This window comes from Natator depressus, chromosome 3 (assembly GCF_965152275.1).
Source record: "Natator depressus isolate rNatDep1 chromosome 3, rNatDep2.hap1, whole genome shotgun sequence".
Taxonomy (NCBI): domain Eukaryota; kingdom Metazoa; phylum Chordata; order Testudines; family Cheloniidae; genus Natator; species Natator depressus.
The window spans coordinates 193531154-193551985 of NC_134236.1; the positions used below are offsets into that span (position 1 = coordinate 193531154).

The following is a 20832-nucleotide window of genomic DNA, read 5'->3' on the forward strand; positions in this document are numbered from 1 at the left end:
GACAAATCTGGTTTGATTCCCCTTGTCTCTAGTAACTTGAAGAAAACATGCAGAGATTTCAGTCTACTTGGAAATGCACACAGGAGAGTTGTTAAACCAACCATAATTTGGTTTTATTCTCTTAAATGTTGCAGAAAGTTCTCAAAGGAAAAGGCAAATCTCTTTGTGACATTTTAATAAAACTAAACAATGAATGTGTTTTGATGAGTCAGCAACCAAACAAAAAAATTTTTTTTAAAACCTAGAGCAAACACTTCCATTCAATCCTCTTCTTCTTTTAGTGTGGTTCACTAAGGAAGTGGAAGAGGGTTACTGTAATATTTCATGGTAATCAACTTTTTCTATAGAAACGTATTGCTAATAGATGGAGAGGAAGAATATGTGTCATCAGCTTATCTGAGTGTGGGGGACTGAAAATTTAACTCTGCATAGTGTAGAAATCCATTGTAAACGACTGCATCTAATAACCCTCCTCCCTCATCTACCTGCTTCATGAGATTTGTCAAGGGCCTGATTTCCCTGCATCTTGTAAAAGTTTTATGAAAATCAAATCAGAAGTGATTATAAGTAGGTGGTTACTTCATCCTCTGCTTATTTCTGCAAAAAGATAAGTTCGTAATAAATAAATACTACTGCCTTTTTAAACAAAGCTTAACATATTTGCAAGGCATGCAGTGAGAGTATTTAAAAAGTTTGCATCAGCTGTTGAGTTCTATTTTGGTGATGGATTCCAGCTAAAATAATGTGGATAGTTATAATTAAATAAATGACCCCCTTACTGACTTAAAGTATCAGTTCAGTCTGCTGAACTGTGTGCAGCTGAATGCATGGTTTTTTTAAAAAAGTTATAAAGAACAAACCCTTTAACGTGGGGGTGGATGCACAATTTTTTAGCTCAGTTAACTTGGTTTTGTTTAAGGTTTTTTAATTCCAGGTTTTCTTGGAATGACAGTTGCTATCAAATAGCCAGTTTTGTAGAATTATCTCGTGTTATATGCTCCTACCAGCAGATGGACACAGAACAAAGTTACTCATTGCTTGTGCGTGTGTGCACGCCCACGAGTGCTCTTTTCCCAATTAGTTCCTCTTGCCTTGGTAGTGTTTATACAGATTTCTGAAAGATAAGCCTGTAAGTAACATTGGGTGTTTAGTCACCTGAAAAGGCCTGTCCTACCATCAGCTCTAAAGGGGTGTCTTTGCTAATCTTGAAGCAGATCTCTGTAAATGAGAACGTGCAGACTCAGCTCTTGATTCTACAGACTGTCATAAGCTGTCACCAGAATGCTCTTTCGAGGCCTGAAAAAATTAATTACTGAAAGTACTTGCTTGTGCACTTACTAATATACTAACGATGCAGTGTGGCAACACTACAAAGCTTGTTACCATGCAGTAAGTACCCCCTCCTCACAAGGGCAGGCTCTCCTTCTTTGCACAGAGGGTTAAGTTAAACCACCACCAAAGATTTTGAAGAGGAAAGGGTTGTGATTTTTAAGGTACATGACAATGTCCATGTTCCCAGTGAAATGATCTAGTTAATCTCACTAAAGAGAAATCTATTAAGGCAGAGGCAAGGCACAAAGAGAAGGAAACTGGAGATGCCCAAATAACGAGAGAATCTCCAGAGTCTCATAAACAGAACTTGTAGGCTGAAAGAACATTCTTTTCTGTCTAGGTTGTCGTACCGCACTCATCACTGTAACATGTGATAGCTTTAGCCATTGCTGTCAGCATAACTTCCCATATAACTTTTTTCACTACTCCTTTTATATCAACTTCTTGAAAGTTAGAAAGTGAGACCTTTCCTTACCAAATGTGCCCAGGATATGAGAACATACAAGATGATTATAGATCGTATTAGAATGGTGGCTTTAATCCACAAATTTCTTACTTTAAAATTTGTTGATATTAAAATTGCTTTTTCTGTTGTGAAAACTCTATTCTGTCCTCTGCTTTTAAGAGACATGTCTGACACCTTGTATCAGTGACAATTAGTCAAGAGTATTTAAAGAACACAGAAAAAACTCAGAGCTTTTACTCTATGCACATTTGACACCATGTACCATTCTAATTAAACTGCTCATGCTCCTGATTCTCATATATACTAAGTCCCCTTCTACCACGCTGGTAGTGTGAGGGAGTCTTAATCAAGCCTTGTACAACATAAGAGAGAACTTAATAATGCCAGAAGCAGACTAAGATGCAGTTTAATCAGAATATTTTGTGCACAGAATCCATGTAAATGTTGCGTTAAGTTATGCTGATTTAACACAGCACAGTCATGGGAGTAATCTTGCCACTATGTTACCACTCCAACAAACAAAAAGGTAACAAAACCAACTTGCAAAACTTATATTTTGCTATTTGTATAAATAGCGACTAGGAAACTGTCCAATCATTTAAGAAATTGTAGTCCTATTCCTGTTTTAGAAAATCTTAACCCATGCTTACTGTAACCACAGTTATCTGTGTACACTCAAATCTTCTCTGAACTCCGTGGAAAGACAATCTCACATTTGCTTCAGGTTTCTGTGTATTACCGCAGTTGTGTAGTGATATTTTTTAAATGTACAATCTTTTTCTTAAATCTGTCCTTATGCAGCATCGCTTTCAGGGTTATCCAATAATCACTTACCTTACAAGTTCTTGGCAAAAATGTGTTCTTTGACTAGTTTTGTGTTTTTGTCACTTAAATTTGCCTGTGTTCACAAGAAATCATTTTATAATTTTAACTTTTTTTAATTTTTTATTTTATTCTCTCACTTTACAGCCCAAATTCTCAAGGGATTTTCAACCTGGCCTTTTTACAGACACAACAAATACAGTGTTAGATGTGACTTGAAAATCTGATCCTGCAAAATATTTCTTGGTGGGTGGGGGTTATGTCTGTAAAATCTCATTGATGAGGGAGGAACTGGTGTGTTATGACACAAGAAGAAAGTATTTTCTTCTCCCCTCACTTCTACCAAAATCAAAAGTGCAAAGGCATTTGTCTTTTCCGAGAGCTTCATCCCAAATTGGGAACTTGCTCCTATAAGATTTAACTGAAGGAATCTTGGGAGAATGACATTTCATGAATTCATTGGAAAGATGGTTGCACCCCGATCGAGCTATTGAAATTGTGCACAAACTACACACATTAAAATAGTGTAAACCAGAGGGATTGTCTGCAGAGAAACTGCAGACACAAACTTAACCCAGTAGTTGTCTGATCATTTATTTTATGTGCCCAGATATTGTGGTTTTTCTTCCATGGTGTTGCCATTTCAATTTTTTTTTCCCCAATGATCCAACTGGATAAAGAGAGTCATATAAGAAGAAATAGCTTGTGCTACTCCCCTTAAATTAGTGCATCTGACTATAGTAAATACACAAAGGGGTAGATTCCACATAGAAGATCCTCACAGATGTGTAGGTGGTTGGAGGAAGCTGTCAGTCAAGAGAACTTGGCATCTCCTGACCTGTTAGGTCTTTGTCCCTCCTCACCAGCCCTACTGCTTAAACAGCCTCTCCCTTGGAGAGCAGGATACATTGTCCTAATGATTGATCACTATTGCTCCTGTTTGGGAATGAAGATCAGGTGGCTCTGCAGCTCTCCTCAGGCCTCAAAATTACTCTCTCTAGAGGATGTTAGCTGTGCAGTCATCCTTCTTCACCCTGTTGTGCACCCATCTTTTGTGTTATCCTGCAGTGACAGTCTTTTCTGACACTTTAAGGCACCTGCATCAGTACAAGTTCAAACACATGCAAAACTATAACTCCCTTGACTACACACACACACACACATACACTCACTCACTCCCTCTCTCTCTCTCTCTCTGGAGCCTCAAAGAGTGGCTCCTCTCCAAAACACCACTGCTGCTGGTGAGAGGAGAAGTCCCCCCATCCCTGTGGATACTTGGAGGTTGGTGGGAAGAGGAATAACTTGCTTAAGAAAAGGAGTGATTAGTTTTGCTCATCCTTCCCAACGTGAAAAGGGAGGCTGGGGAAAGATGTTGGACTGTCTCCATGCATCTTCCTGCTGTCTGAGAATGGTGGTGGCTGGTGGGGCTCTGGGACACTTCAGCGACAAGCGTGAGATGGGCGGAGAGAAGGGGATGTGAGAGAGTGGTTCTGTCTCCACCCACATTCCAGACCAAACATGGTTGATTCAGCAGATGGGATTGCATAACACAGGGAAGTGAGCAAAGCAATGTAAAGCAACACAGAGAATTGGTCAGCTAGTGATGTTTTATGCTTAAAAAAAAAGAAGACGACCAAGCTAATGTAATATAGATTCAGATTATGTTTAGGCTATTATTCATGTATCTCCTGACTAACTTTAAAAGCATGATTACTTTATTTTGTGGAATCATAAAATCTAGAAAGGCTTATTGTATCATTCAAGAATCATTCTTGACAGTACACTTCTTAGTGCCCTATTCAGTCTGCTTTTAAAAATCCCAAGTGATAAGGCTTTCATTACTTCCCTTGAGCAACTGACTTCTGACCCTGCCTCATATTGCATTGCTTCATATTTTCAGCATGAATCTTTCAAATTTCTTTATATAGTCATCCTGTATATTGCTTAACAAATGGCGAAACTATTCTGAAAAGCCAGCAGAGGCAAGGTGACCAGTCCAGTTTTGTCACTGTTGGGAAGTAGTCTTTTCACATCTTGTTCTGTGATCAGTGCTTATCTCAGGATATTACTCAGACACCTGATTAGCCATTCTTGAGCAACAAACATTTAGTGGGAAATGGACTGTAGTAAATGATTAACACACTGCTCTTCACTAATGACATATATTGACTAGGCTTTTAAAATTATAAATGACGAAGTCATTTGAAAAAGGAACGTCTCAAATTCTGAGAAGGAAATGTAAGTTAAGCATTTTTTTTTTTAAGTAAACCTACTGCAGTGTTATAATAGAGATCTTTTCACACAGAAACTGGATAATTTGTATTTTCTTCCCCACCAACCGTATCTGACACATTATACGCACACTCCTTTTATAAATGTGTGTAACTCACATTTTCACTTACCCCTGTATTTAATAATTGTGCTTGGTGACTTCAGCGTCCATGTGGATAACAAGCCTGAAACAGCCTGGGATTTCTTGGTCACCAGTGATTGTCATGGGACTGTGCCATGGGGTTTGCAGTTCAACTTCTTCAGCAGGCCTAGTGTTTGAGATGAGTGGAGGTAGGGGAGTACTGATATGTATACTCACGTTGTGGACAGAGTGTTGCCTCCTTCAGTTTCAGGTTTGACGGTCTACCTTCATGAACTAATGGAACTGAACTGGTTTTAGATGGCTCTGAGGAAGAATATTGATCCTCCTACAGACCTCTCTAGCGATGCTTTGGAATGGTGTAGCACGCTTTTCCGCCACTTTCTGTGAAATGGCCCCAGAGGCACACATTTCTCTAAACGCATCCCCAAGAAGCGTACTGGTGGCATGCAGTGACTGAAGTGAGAGGGAAAACTGCTAGCGCACAGGCAACAGAAATCCCAGCTCATACATCAGTTGCAGCATAAAATGCTTTTTAAAATCATATGCCATGGCATCATGGGAGGCAAAAAAATGGTGATGGGCTGTATACTAATTAACAACTTCATACTCTTGTTGGCCGTGGATTGTTATCCTGCAGGGATTTTTCTCTGACACTTCAAGACACCTGCATCAATACAACTCCAGGCTTATGCAACAGTACAGTGTTTCTCATTGGTATCTAGGCAATGTTTGTGACTTCTCTTGCCATCCGTTCCTTCTACTCTCCCAGTGCTTCTTGGCAGGGGTGCCAACAGGTGCAATGAGGTGTACTAGCACTTCTGCCAGTTTCAGTGCTGATACAATGAAGGTTTTCATGCAAGTGGAAGAGAACTTGTTAAATAAATCACTCTCTGGATTATTTATGGTACAGGTGAAAAGTTGGACCAGTTTCTGAAACAGGTTCAATGGATGGTCTGCATCGATATGCTGGGCATATTGTTTGCATATCAGATTCAGAGTTCTCAATCAAGATTGCACATGAAGTTATTTGTTATATCCTCAAATCTATGATCAAATAGAGATGCTGGTTAATACGCCCTGGAATTTCTCTTGCAGGAGAAATAATCTTAATATGAAGCTGCAGGTCTTGTGATACATCATGTACTGCTATCAAGATCTATCACCCATTTGTAGAAATACTCATTGCAAGGCAGTGATGCAGTAGCATCAGACCCAAAAAACTTCAAGACTCTAGGCAAGATCTGGGCTAGAAGAACACTGGACGTATCTTTTGAAAATTAAAGAATATTCACTGAATTTTGAGATTGGTGAGAACTTTAAAAAAAAACAGCTTAAAAAGTTGATCATTCTATGTAAGTAGTTTGTGACCCATTAGTTAGGTTAGGCAAATGCTTAGAGAACTGCAAAGAAGGTTCCAATTGACTTTTTTTAAACCTGCAAAAGACCATTACTAAATCTTCTGCAGCCTATCTAGTCTGTGTGCATAAATCAGTTAGTCACACCTAACATTGTCCGAATGCATCCTATTTAAATTCCTTTAAATGATGCAATCAGCTAATTTTTGCCATCCAGAAGGAGTTATAGCATGAACATCCTGCTTTCTAATGTACATTACAACAAATAACATACCAGGCAAATAGAAATTGTGTTCTCTCACCAAGCACTCATAGGCTATGGCATATTGTATTTTCTGTCTGTGGTAGCAACTTCTGTGACCTACATATAGATCCATCTGCTTTTTTCTAGAATTTAGGGGCAGATTACATGTATAAGGGTGTCTGCTTTTGTGTGTTGCCAATATTGCAGATATCTGAGTTCCTGCATGTATCTCAAAGCTATATGCAGTAATATATGGCTGTATGAATTAATTATCTTTTCCTTCTCTTTTAAAATAGAATGCTACAGACAGCTCTTCTAATTCTTCTCAAAAAAGGGAACAGCCTCTGCGGATACTAGCCTCTCCCACACCCTGCGAACATCGCAGAATTTGCACTCATGGTCACGTTCACGACCAGTATAGCTCTGACCACTACCAACTAGAACAAGTGAGCTTCTTATTAATTGCTGCTTACTTAAAGGGATACTGTGAGAAAGTTCAAGCATCAAGTTCTTAAATAGTCTGATATTAAGAGACTTAGGAATTTTGTTTTTAAAAGTTTTCAGTGAAGAGGAGGTTGGGTTTTTTAAAAAAATTGGAATTTGAACATTCACCTGTGCTGTCTGCAACAGACAACTGCAGCATTGAGCTGGCATGTGGATTCTTAATCCGGGGCTCTGTCTCTGTGGTGGTTACAAATATGTGCATATTGTACATATGTGAGGGGGCATAGTGAGCAGCATGCCTTTCCTTATGTCTAGATGGGATGCAGGTTCTGAAGCTACTTTCTCTTGCAACGTAGGGTCACAGCATGTGAAAGCTTGTTACCACCATGCTAGTGCAGAAAGTGAGGCACAGTATAAAGTGAAAGTGGTTTGTCTATTTTGTTAATCACAGTTTAGTAGCATACAAAAAAAAAGAAAATTAATTTAATTTTCTATCATTTTAATGTGTGTGATCAAGATAAATTTTAAAAAAACTAAGAAAACACTGATTAAAATTTATTTCCCAAATGCACTACTGATGCTTAGTAGCACTTGATTAAAAATGTCAAAAGTCTCTGCCAGTTCTTGATAGAAAAATTAACTGTTTGCCTTTTCTCCAGCAGTCAATACAAAGGTCCTATCGACACGTCAGCTTTCCAGATGATGATGAGGAGATAGTGCGCATTAACCCTCGGGAAAAGATTTGGATGACAGGTTATGAGGACTACCGCCATGCCCCGTCGCGAGGGAAGTACATCGACGCTGATGATGTGGACTCGTACGTACGTTTTGCCAAAAGTGACGCCTCAAAACACGATTACAATTATCCTTACGTAGACAGCTCAGACTTTGACCCGGGTGAAGATATAAAGGGTGCTGCGATAAAGACTCAGCCTGTCAAGTTCAAACCAAGACGGAAGGAAGATGGAGAGAGATCACGGTGCGTGTATTGCAGGGACATATTCAATCATGAGGAAAATAGGCGGGGTCAGTGTCAGGACGCACCAGACCGCGTCAGAAGTTGCATCCGTCGAGTCAGCTGTATGTGGTGTGCGGACAGTATGCTGTATCACTGTATGTCTGATCCAGAAGGAGACTATACAGACCCTTGTTCATGTGACACCAGTGATGAAAAGTTTTGCCTCCGGTGGATGGCCCTTATCGCCTTGTCTTTCTTTGCCCCGTGTATGTGCTGTTACTTGCCCCTTCGGGCTTGTTACCACTGTGGGGTTATGTGCAGGTGCTGTGGTGGGAAACACAAAGCAGCTGGATGACTACACACAAGTTTAAATTGTGTTATGCTTTCCCTGTAGTTAAGGAGCACGTTGGTTTAGAGCATTCAAATCCTTTATATTTTGATGCAGCCTGTGTGCCCAACAGAGTCCAGAAACCACTTGGATCATTTATGTTTGGTTTTTCATGGGCCACTCTGCATTGATTTGCTCTTCAAGTGTTCTAACAAACTAACTTACAGCATAGACTTTTGTATTATTAATCTGTAATCGAACAGAATGTCGTGTACATGTTTATATTTTTTTCAGTTAAAAGGACTCTGAGATATGAACTGTGGATGGTGGTGGATTTTAGAACATCTCTAATATGGATCTGTCTTGCCGTAGCTTGCCTTGAGCAGTACCATCTAGACCTAGCAAGCATCGGCACTTTGAGAAATACAGTGTAATGGAATGAAATCCCACCCAGAAAGTATTTTAACCTGCGATCAGTTATTGTATGTATAGAAGGTGTTCTAGTAACAAATTTGTACCACAACACAGTATTGCTGTCACTGTTTGTTTTCTAAAGCCGAAATATTCATGTAAGCTGCAGTTTCTCGTTAGAGTCCATAATCATTTCTTTTGGCAGACATCTTAAATTATTTCTCTGATGTTAAATTTCAAATATTAACTGAATGTGGGAAATGAGCCTTAATTTCAGTTAACTTTTGAGAATCTGAAAGTCCTCCAAACTGCATTCATTTCAGATCAATACTTGAAAGGGAAATTTAAATTTAGGCTTTTTTCTTAAATAATTTTGCAAATAAAACTTTAGTTTTGGAATTCTACATAACGGGAAGGAGCTTTTCATTACCCTGCTATGTCTTTATTTGAGAATAAAACACTAATATTTCAGCTGAATAAAAATTCTTCTCGTTGTTATGCAAAGAATTAACAAGATAGCCAGTGCAACCACAAAAGTAGTAGCATAATCCATTGTGATTTTGAGAAACATTGAACAAGTGGTGGATTATGCAGAAAAAATATATTTTTAAATTAAGTTTTCTTCTATAGAATAAATACATGTGCATGAGAATTTTACATTCACAATGAAATCCACATGTTAGAGTAACTCGGAATATGTATTTAAAATAAAAAGCCTACATATAACTACCACTCCCATTTCCTGACTAAGGACCTGACCCTGTAAATGCTTATGCATGTGCTGCTTTTATACATGTGAGTAGTCCTGTTGACTTTAGAAACACTTACTCACAGGTGTAAAGTTCATCATATGAGTAAGTGTTTGTGCGATTGGGGCCAAAGTGTCTCCTACACCCTTCTCCTCCCAGCTCACCACCCAGATACTGAAAGTGGATCCGGAGGGTTGTGTTATGCATACAGCAAGATGAGAATACTTTTAAAAAAAAAAATGTTACTGTCATGTCTTGTGTACAAGGCTTGTAATTAGCTGGGAAAAGAGTATTTTTCTAATATATTACAAGGAATAGCCAAATAATTTTTATTAAAAAAAAAACAAAAAAGATTTAGATCAGTTAGCTATAACTAGCATAGTACAATCTGAATATTTTGAGGCAGCTAGGGATTGGCTTGTCAAAGCTGGCACTGCTGTTCCTGCCATAATTTTTTTCTGCAGTAAATTGCCAGTGGATGCATGCCCCTTCCCTCCCTCTTATTGCACATTGACATCAGTCTTAAAGGAAAGGAACTTTTTATTTTTGCCAAATAGATTTAAGAAATGCTTGCCATTCTTTCGAGTTGGAATGTTCCTCTGAGAGTTAATCACAGCTTTTTGTAAACCATCCGTTAATTATGCAACATGCTTATAGACTGTAGAGTTTGGTAAACTTAATTTGCAGCAGTTGCTGGGTTTAGGTTAAAAAAAATGGAATGATAATAGAAAGGGATGGATTTTTGCTCTTGGTGTAATGTCTGGGTTCACTGAATGGAATATAAATATTTTGTGCCTGATCGCAAATCACAAATCTCTCAATGATGTCTAGTAAACATCAAGCCAGCCTCATATAAACAAATATCTGTAAGGTCTTGCCTCTACAAAGCACAACACTACGAAGAGATCTTACAGTTTTTTGTCAAGTCTCTATTAAGTGCCCCTATTTATTTAACTAAATCAGACATACTCCAAGCCTTTATGTATGTCGTCTTTTTAAAAATCCCTCTTCCTTACCCCTCTTGGTTTTTGTAATACTTGTAGATCTTGTTACACATTTTCTTTGGATTGTGAAGGCAATGGTGTAAGGGCACAAGGGTAGAAAATGGAGGCGTTCTTTGTAAATATTTCTCATTGGTCTCCACACTGCAGCTGAACAGTGTGTCGTGTTTTCCCAGTCAGCTTTGCAATACTGACATCAATCATTTGAGAGACATTCTCCAGATTTTATTTTTGTATCTGTGGTAACAAAACATTAACCAAAATTTTTTTCGGTTGTGAAGAGGTTTTTTTCAAGCTATTGCTCACATTAACAAATGAAAGTGCCTGAAGCCTACATCCATAATGTATCTGTATACTAAAAGTTAAAACCCTGTTGTATTGATTTTTTATAAGCCTTTTTACCTCTGTGTAAAAAATATATATATACACAAGTGTATGATGTACATTTTAGTTAACTTCTTTTTTTATTGTTTCTAATATGTATGATCAGCATAGTCCATGTAAATATAAATACATCGTATCAAAATGTTGCTGCTTACATTATTTGCAAATCTGGAAATGAGACCGGGACCTAGCATTGTTACAAATACGGGTGACTCAAAAGAGAGAACTGATCATGGAAGGGGAGGGGATAAAGGAAGAATTTTTTTTTTTTTAAGCCAGGCGAACACATGATGCCAATTCCTCCAGTTAGCGTGGGATTTTTGATTGCATTCAACACTGGCCTAAATCTGCATCCAGTGAGGTCAATGGGGATTTTTTCCTCTTGGGCCTGATGCTCTATTATAACTGAGTTCCTCATTTTCCAAGGATGGAGTTTCCTCTCCCTCTAGTCTAGAGTGACAATGTACTACCAGCGGGTGGAGCTGTTCAGAGACTTGGCTGTCTCCCAGTGCCTCATCTCCACTCAAAGAAGCAAGAGATTCTCCTAGGACTCTCCTCTTTGTGTCTCCAGGCTTCCCATTGTGTTTGGTTTTGATTTTTCTGTAGCAGGCCCAATTAAGATCACAGGAACTCTGGGTCTCCGTCACTGTACAGCAAGGTGACACATGGCAGCCTTGGCTGACTCCCAACCACCGCAGTGGTGGAAGGCAAGCTTTGAACTGTTTGGGGTGGAAATTCAGCAGCAAGGGATCTGGCATTTTGGAAGCAACAAGCTAGAGAGCCCCAAACCCAGCCAAGGACATTTGCTGTTCTGACTGGGGTGAAATACTGAGTCCAGGAGTGTCACTAAGAAGCTGGTAGGTTAGAAAGTTATGGAAAACCCACAGCACAGGAACACACACCCCCACCACCACTACCCTTTTCAGACTGCCTCAGTAGCCAGATTTTTTACCCCAATAATTCCAGGAAGGGGTTTTATCCAATCCTGCCTGATCTCTTGAATCCCCAACCCCTCACTGATTCTGTCAGCCCCCTCCATCTGAGGGCCGCTCTGACTCTTACAGGCTCTGAAACCAAAACCAGAGTTTACACCAAAGAAACCCAAAACACACACACACATTCAAATGGCTCAGCTTCCCTATATTTAGTACCAGTTCCCATGACATCATGATCATGGCAGCCTGACGGGTTTCTCCGCTCCCTCAGATGTGGGTTTCTGCAGCACAGCTTAGCCCGCTATTGTGCCCTTTCTTTTCCCCACTCTTTCCAATGTATTTCTCTCCCCTCCGTCTCCCAGTCAGAGTCTGGCCCATTCTACCAGCCTGCTGGTGCAAATTAACCCTCAATTCCTGTGGCTCCCTCAAGTGCAGCCTTGTTCTTCATGATGTAGCCCATACTGCTATCCTTTTCGTTCCAGCAGACTTTCTGTTTGGCCTCCCTGTGGACAGTGTGGTCTTACCCAGCCTGCCATTTTTGTTTGCTTACCACACCCACTGATTGCTTTGTCTTAGCAATGCAGCACAGCACCCCAGCCCATACAGCTAGCTTGCATGTGCCACCAAAATAGCTTGTCTGTCTCCCCAACAGAAGGTCCAATAAAAAATATTACCTCACCCACCTTGTCTATCTAATATCCTGGGACGGACATGACTACAACACCACTGCATATACCAAAATAGCTGGAATCTGCAGGTAGAAGATTTTCTCTTTCCAGTCTCCCTTTGTGTGTTCCAATTTGGCCTAGCCAGCCATCCTGTTGAACCTGACAGCTGTCATCTAAGCCACACTGCTGAGTATCTAGTTGCTCCTACCATCAGCCTGCCAGTTCCAGTGGACAATCAGAAAGGCTACGATCCGATGCTAAAATCCCATTGTTAAGCGAGGAGAGCACACCGCTGTGTTGTACAGGTGTTTTTAAAACCACTTCCGCAAGGCTTTAAAGCTCATAGATCATTACTGCATGAGTAGGGGGCTTCTGAACAGCGCTCACATAGAACAGAATCATAGAACTGGAAGGGACCTCAAGAGGTCATCGAGTCCAGTTTCCTGCACTCAAGGCAGGACTATATTATAGACCATCCCTGACAGGTGTTTGTCCAACCTCTTAAAAATCCCCAATGATGGAGATTCCACCACCTCCCTAGGCAATTTATTCCAGTGCTTAACCACTCTGACAGGAAGTTTTTCCTAATGTCCAACCTAAAACTCCCTTGCTGCAATTTAAGCCCATTGCTTCTTGTCCTATCCTCAGAGGTTAAGAAAAACAATTTTTCTTCCTCCTCCTTGTAACAATCTTTTACATACTTGAAAACTGTTATCATGTCCCCCCTCAGTCTTCTCTTCTCCCGACTAAACAAATCCATTTTTTTCAATCTTCCCTCATAGGTCATGTTTTCTAGACCTTTAATAATTTTTCTTGCTCTTCTCTGGACTTTCTCCAATTTGTCCACATCTTTCCTGAAATTTGGTGCCCAGAACTGGCATAATACTCCAGTTGAGACCTAATCAGCGCAGAGTAGAGCAGAAGAATTACTTCTCGTGTCTTGCTTACAGTACTCCTGCTAATACATCCCAGAATTATGTTTGCTTTTTTTGCAAGAGTTACACTGTTGACTCATATTTAGCTTGTGATCCACTATGACGCCCAGATCCCTTTCTGCAGTACTCCTTCCTGGGCAGTCTCTTCCCATTTTGTATGTGTGCAACTGATAGATTGTTCCTTCCTAAGTGGGGTACTTTGCATTTGTCCTTATTGAATTTCATCCTGTTTACTTCAGACCATTTCTCCAGTTTCTCCAGATCATTTTGAATTTTAATCCTAGCCTCCAAAGCACTTGCAACCCCTCCCAGCTTGGTATCATCCACAAACTTTATAAATGTACTCTCTATACCATTATCTAAATCATTGATGAAGATATTGAACAGAACCGGACCCAGAACTGATCCCTGCAGGACTCCACTTGTTATGCCCTTCCAGCATAACTGTGAACCACTGATAACTACTCTCTGGGAATGATTTTCCAACCAGTTATGTACCCACCTTACAGTAGCTCCATCTAGGCTGTATTCCATCTAGTTTGTTTATGAGCAGGTCATGCGAGACAGTATCAAAAGCCTTACTAAAGTCAAGATATACCACATCTACCGCTTCCCTCCTACCCACAAGGCTTGTTACCCTGTCAAAGAAAGCTATCAGGTTGGTTTGATTCCCTTGTCTTTCCAAAGGGCAGGCCACAGACTGGGACAGCAGCAAAAGCTGTAGCTGTGGAAACAGCATTCTTTACAGCTGTGAGACTGGGATGCCCAGTAGATTGGGGCCTCTGCCATTTCTGAGGTGGTCAGTTCACACCTTCTGTAAGATGCCTTAGTGTACTGTAACCAAAAAAACACCCCAAAAGGGTATATGAGACAAAACAGGAGTAGAAGGGGAGTAAAAAACACCTTGGTTTGCACTGTTTTTTCACTTAGAACAAAGCTTTCTTCCATAGCTTTCAAGCCTTCCAAATCAAATTACAAATCCGTATCAGACTGATGGGCTCAAAACTACCTGAGAGAATCTCTCCATAGATTTTCAAGTTCCTCTCCTTCCTTGGGAAAAGTAAACAAGCAATTGCAGACTTTATTTCACCAGAAACAGTTACTCCTTTTCCTGAGAACTATTTGTGTGAGAGAGAGAGAATGCAGGGAGAGGGGGTTCATTCAAGATACTGGCTAGCTGGGAGAGAACAGACAAGTTCTGCCCAGTATTGTTTCTCTCCAGGCTGAATGACAATGTGCAAAGCCCATTTCTGCATGAAGTTCAGATCATTCTGTTAAACTTCGCTTCGGGATTGGAGCCTGTCCTCATGTGCCAATTTGCCAGTGCCACCAGTGCTACCTGTGCTTTGGCTTCTATCCCCTCCTTGGCTTACCAGTCTACCAATATAGCTGATGTTCAGTCTGTGACTGAAAGCTCACAGATGACTTGATGGCCCACCAATACAAAATATTATCTGTACATACTGACTGGGCCTTCCAACTGTTTAAGTCCCTTGCCTTCATCTATTTTCAGAGGTGTTCCCTAGTGTCCTCTCAGTCAGGTCTGGCCTGCCTCTGGACATTCTAGCAGACATTCCTGGTTCTAGTACAGTTGCCCAAGGAAATATTTCACAGTTTGTATTTTTTCTGGAAACTCCCCAAGTACTCCACTTACTTTATGAGACAGTGTTTGGATTAAAATCTATTCTGTGATGGCGACGCACTGCTGTGTTCTACACATGTTCCTGATTGTCCATGGAATTTCCAGAATCAGGAAACTTCTGCATCACTGAGGGAGCTTTAACGGGCCCTATTCAATTCAAGGTACATGGTTGTCCCAAGAAACTCATCAGAACAACTTCCTACAGTAGCAAGCAGCTAAGAAGGTGCTTTTCCCTCTCAAGATTTCCTCTGAATTTGGTTGCCATTCACATAAGAAGCAACCAATAGTGCCCCCTCAGGACACATTAAAAATCCTGAATGAAGCAAGGGAAATTTTCTTGCTCCTAGAACAGGAAGTTTTGTTGATTTATTAGTTATTGTTTGTTTACGGAAGTGCCCACGCTATGCTGGGTGCTTACCAAGCCCTCACTAAGGACAGTAAGAGCAGCCTGTAGGTCACCTAACTAAGCAGATGCCAGTTGGATATATGAGAATAAAACTAGTTATTCTATGTTGCTTTTCATTCCTAGATGTCAAAGTGTTCTACAGATGAGGTCAGTATCATTATTGCTATGTTAGTGATGGAAAAATGGAAGGAAGTGACTTGCCTAAGGTCACCCAGCAAAGCAGTAGTTGTGAATTGAACCTAATTTTCCTGAGTCCTAATCCAATGTCTGATCCACTAGGCCACACTGCCTAAAACCATTGAGTCCTCAAGCAGTTATCAGTTATGGTGGCCCAGGCACCCATAGTCTCTGACTCCTAAATACATTAGCTAAGCACCTTTGAAGCTCCTGGTCTGTAGGTAATTTCTATTCCAGGATTCTCTCCCTACAGACATACAGCACTTGAGTTTCTTGTCAAAACCTCTCAGTTTACAGGAGAATATTCAGGATAGTTTGTGGGTTTTCTGCTCAGATCTAGAAACTGTCCCCAAATCTGGGCATTTCAAGGGGTTCTGAGAACTTGATCTTCATGGTGCTCTTGAAAGGACAAGAATCATTGTGTTTCAACCAGAGAGATACTGGAGTTGCTCTTAGAAAGGCTCTTTATTGGGGCTGAGTCTTGTTGCCTTCTCCACTTCTTACCCTTTTGTGCAGCACCCAAGACACTGTCAGGAGTGTGGTAGAATGATGTGATGCTTTAGGTAATCTCTGAACCTTCTTTTTTTAATATATGGAGGGATTTTCCCTGTACTTTCTATTAAAATACTGTCCCCATTAGCAATTGCATTGTCCAGGAGAGGAACTAAGTCTGAGGTCTTACCCACCTGCAGTCCTTATGTGCAATTTTTTATCCCAGATGAGGTGATTCTGAGGCCTGCACCTTGCATATGGTGGGAAAGGGAGAAGAAAAGCAAAAGTTAAACAACAAAAGCTCATCTGCAGATAAAAACTGGTTTTCCTCTTGGCTCAGTTTTTTATTGATGATTGTTTTGGAGATTGGTTTTACTGCTGGCTACTGCCCGGTTGTAATAGATCACAGAGCACCCAGAGCTCACAAGGGAGAAAAGTCAATTTGACTTATCATAAATTTTTCTCTCTCTAAAGTGCGCACTTTGTTGCTCTGAGAGACATAACCCAGGGCATCCTCTAATCGGGGGGGAAATATTTAAATCCTTCCTTTTTTTCCTTTACGGGGGATTCCTTTAGAAAGAGGGAGAGATGGAGACATCTTGGGATTCTTCTTTGAGCGATGGGCCCTATATGTATTCCAAAAGTGGGTGCGCATGCGTGTCATGCCCCGGAGCTGTATGTTTTTCCTCAGCAGTGGCCGTTGACCTGCACAGTCATCATATATCACCACGTGTTCCATGAGAGGTTATAGGAGGCCATGCGGGCCAACGTTCCCTCTTACCGCATGGTGGGAGTTGGAATCCCCTCTTCACAATTGTAGCTTTTCTATATTAAAGAAAAGCCCTCGTGTAGGCGCAGTTATGCTGCATAGTTTATTTCATCCAGTGAAAATAGTATAAACCGGGACCAGCAAAAGAGTGCTGTGTCTACACTAAGAGAGTTTGCTGGTATAGCTGTAACCACAACCCTTTTCCAGCGTACACTAGAATGGCAATCAGGTCTCTGAACAGTACCACCGGCTGTTACTACATTGTGAAACTAGAGAGAGAGGTTTAAAAAAAAAAAAGAAAGGTGCCTCCATGCTTGGAAAAAGGGGATCCAGATGTAATGGATCACAGAGTACCAAGTACTCACTTCAGAGACAGAAAAATTATGGGTAGGTGAGTAAATTGTACCTTTTGCCATCTAATTCAATGGGAGCAGAGTTAGGCTAACACTGAGCACTTTTGAAAATACCAGCTGTTTTTCCAGTAAACGAATATTGAAGTGACATACAAGAGTGCCAATTTAATTATTTACATTATTTAATTCGTTGCCATTTGTTTTTTATGCCTGAAGAGTAACGGAACTGTGGTCAATATTTTGTGGAATGGGGTGTGCAATGGGACATGCTCCGAACTAAGAATGTCCTTTTAAAGCATTTCAAATAGCCCTTTTTGAACAAAGGCATGCTACCTAAGTCTGCATCCATCCACAAAGCAGAGAAACCTTTTAAGTGTATAACCTAACTGGCCTGACTTACGGCATTTATTGCAGCTTTTCAAAGATTCTAGGTCTGATTTTGTTAACGTTTTTCTGTCTCAGCCCACACAAACTCTGCAGACCACCTTAGTAGTATTTGCAATGTGAGTCAGGATTTGTGTTTAGCAGGGCTATCATTGCATAGACGATCCTGTGGCCTGCATTGCCGCTGACCCCACAAACAGGGAATCTATGCTTCCTGGACTGAGGACATGGTTACTCTTAAAAGGCTGCAACTCACAGTTCAGCACATTCTGTCCCTGTAGTTCTGGCATGAACTCTTCAGCTCTGTTTCTTGGGCCTTTTGGTGCAGCATGTTTTCAGGTGGCCTCATGACATGAGATTTCTTTCCTCCTTCCTTGCTTTCACCTTTACAGGGCCATATATATCCTCTCTTAGTCTCTGTTGTCCTCTTCCATAACGTCAACCTGTGACTCAAAGAAGTAACTCACTTTCTGAAGATTTACTACTGGAGTAACTGAAATGTTCCAGTCTGTTATAAAGGCATCACCAAAAAGCTGGAACATGCATCCCCCCAATCCATGGGACATGCATCCATCATCAAGGCACTAATGTGTCTGCTCGGTATTCTGTATATGTGAATCCTCCTAAATCTGGAGATACCCCTCCACTATAGGAATTCCTTCTAGCATGAACATTCCCCACACATTTTTATGTTAGGAGGTACCACCTCAACAAGTCATAGTCAGGAAGAGTGTGATCATATTGTTTACATTCAGAAATACAAGCTTCCAATTCTAAGCCCAGACCAATAACTGGAAGTGCCCTTTATCTGTGTTTCCACTTTTTGTAGGATTCCTTTTCGATCGTTAGATTATTAAAGAGCTCCTGATGGAGACTTTTTGGCCTCTTACTATTCTTCCTATCTTTCCTTTGCATTGGGTAGTTTGCTGTTGTGCCTCTTATATTGTCTCTGAGAAACTGCCAGCTCTTCTGAACTCCTTTTTCCCTTAGATTTTCTTCCCATGGGTCCATACCTACCACTTCTGATTTTGTAAATAGTCTTCTTTTTTGAATTTTTCCATCCTCCTCCTTCTGCTACTCTCACTTCCTCCTTTTCTTAGAATCATAAAATCTATCATTTCATGATGATCACTTTCACCGTAATTGCTTTCAGTCTTCAGGTTCACATCCAATTCCTTCCTGTTAGTCAGAATCAAGTCTAAAATGTCTGTCCCCCTAATTACTTCCTTCACCTTCTGAAACAAGAAGTTGTCCCCAATATCTTCCAAGAACTTATGGGACATGGTGTGTTCTGTTGTTTTACCTTTCCAACAGATGTCTGGTTACTTAAAGCCCCCCTTACTACCAGATCTTGTCTTTTGGATATTTGTTTTGTTCTAGAAATGCCTCATCCACCATCTCTTCCTCCTGATTTGATGGTCGATAGTAGACCCCCTACCATGTTTTTTTTTCTTTTGCCCTTTTATCTTCACCCAGACACTTTCAACTCATCTGCTTCTCCCCTCCTCGACCTCAGAACAAGTATATATATTCTTGAAGTATAATGCAGCACCTGCTCCCGTTTTTCCTGGTCTGTCCTCCCTGAACAAGCTATACCCTTCAGTACCAATATTCCAGTCATGAGATTTATCCCACCAAATTCAATGATGCCAATTAAGTTATAATTTAGCTTAGGTACAAGCATACCACTATTAAGCTAAATTCTATACGACTATACAATAAGTAATTATTCTTGCCTCCAAAAGAGGTGAGTCTAAAGGGTAATTTAATCACAGTAGGGATGTGTATAGTACACTGAGTTGCAATTGCTGAGTTCACCACTCTCCAATCAAAATATCATACATTGCAGTTTGGTTTTAGGGGCTGCTTTATCTGTATGTGATGCAAAATAATGTACAGGTTTATTATGCATACTTACTAGCTATTTTTATCATCAGACGTTCAACAGCAATCTTTAAGTGACATTAAATGGGAGAAGAAGTCTCCACGCAGGTGCTGGTTCAGCTGTAAATAGGTCCTTGTTGTGTAGCAATCCACAGTCTGACACACCTTGTGTTCTACACCCTTGTTTTTATTCTATCTGGTTCATTCATGAACCTGTCTCAGCTAATCAACTCAGGATTCAGTTTAAATAAGTGAGGAAGCATAAGGGGGTCAGTTTAAGAGTTTAAAATGAAGTGGGAGACTGAAATAATAAATATGAAGGGCCTGACCCCAGCTCCCCTTTAGATCAATGGGATAACAGCACCATTTCTCTGCCTAGGATGAGGAAGATTTTTTTTTTTTTTTACAATCCAGCTAGTGCTATATATTACATAACGTTTAGTTTATAGCACGATTCTTGCCTACATAATATTATTGTTCCTCACATGTTGTGTTTGTGCTTGTGTAAAAAGTTCTATACCATGCTGCAACGGGGCACCCGCCCCGCACTGGCCCTGAGAGGGTTAAAACCAGCCTAGGGAGGCTGAGCAGCAGGCAGCCAAAGGAGTGGTTGCAGGGGAAACAGCCAATTAGGGCTGTGGCTGCAGACAATTAGGGCAGCATCTAGATCAGCCAATCAGGGCCCAGCTGGCCCATATAAAAGGAAGCTGCAGACCAGAGCGAAGGAGTCTGCTGCAGAGAGCCCTTGGGTTGGGTGTTGGGAAGAGGGCTAGCTCAGGGGTTTGAGCATTGCCCTGCTAAACCCAGGATTATGAGTTCAATCCTTAAGGGGGCCATTTAGGATCTGGGCCAAAAATTGGGGATTGGTCCTGCTTTCAGCAGGGGGTTGGACTAGATGACCTCCTGAGGTCCTTCCAACCCTGATATTCTATGATTCTATCAGATTGTTACCTGGATTGGAGAGAAGGGAAATCAGCCATGAGACAGCTGGAACAGCCAGAGGTAGGTAGCTATCTAATACATATTTCTCCATCTATACTCCCTCTGTAATACACACAAGGGAGGTTTCTTCTAGGTCAGATTCTTAATGTTGCCTGATCATTAAGTATTTTAGTTGAATAACTTCCACACCACACTGTTACCATCAGGGACAGAACCCTTTAGCCAGGAGATACAAAGCTTATGGCTGCTTTTTTTTTTTTTTTTTTTTTTTTTTTTTTTTTTTTTTTTAGAACCTAGTAAATAATAAAAACAGGTTTGTAACCAACTAATTGATGTGTGGGTGGGGGAGTAAGCCTTCCTCCAAATCATCCCTGTCT

At 40.6% G+C, this 20832-nt stretch overlaps 1 protein-coding gene across 4 annotated transcripts in view; it reads left to right on the top strand.

The window, feature by feature from the left end:
- Window positions 1-10979, top strand: part of SPRED2 (sprouty related EVH1 domain containing 2) — an 82126-nt gene extending 71147 nt beyond the window's left edge. For 2 of the 4 annotated variants that reach the window (XM_074949556.1, XM_074949558.1), the window contains exons 5-6: window positions 6890-7039; window positions 7697-10979. In XM_074949556.1, the coding sequence (XP_074805657.1) occupies window positions 6890-7039; window positions 7697-8350 (804 nt within the window). In that variant the 3' untranslated portion in view covers window positions 8351-10979. The remainder of the gene's footprint in view (window positions 1-6889; window positions 7040-7696) is intronic. The other 2 variants (XM_074949557.1, XM_074949560.1) reach the window with 1 other exon arrangement.
- Window positions 10980-20832: the final 9853 nt, after the last annotated feature.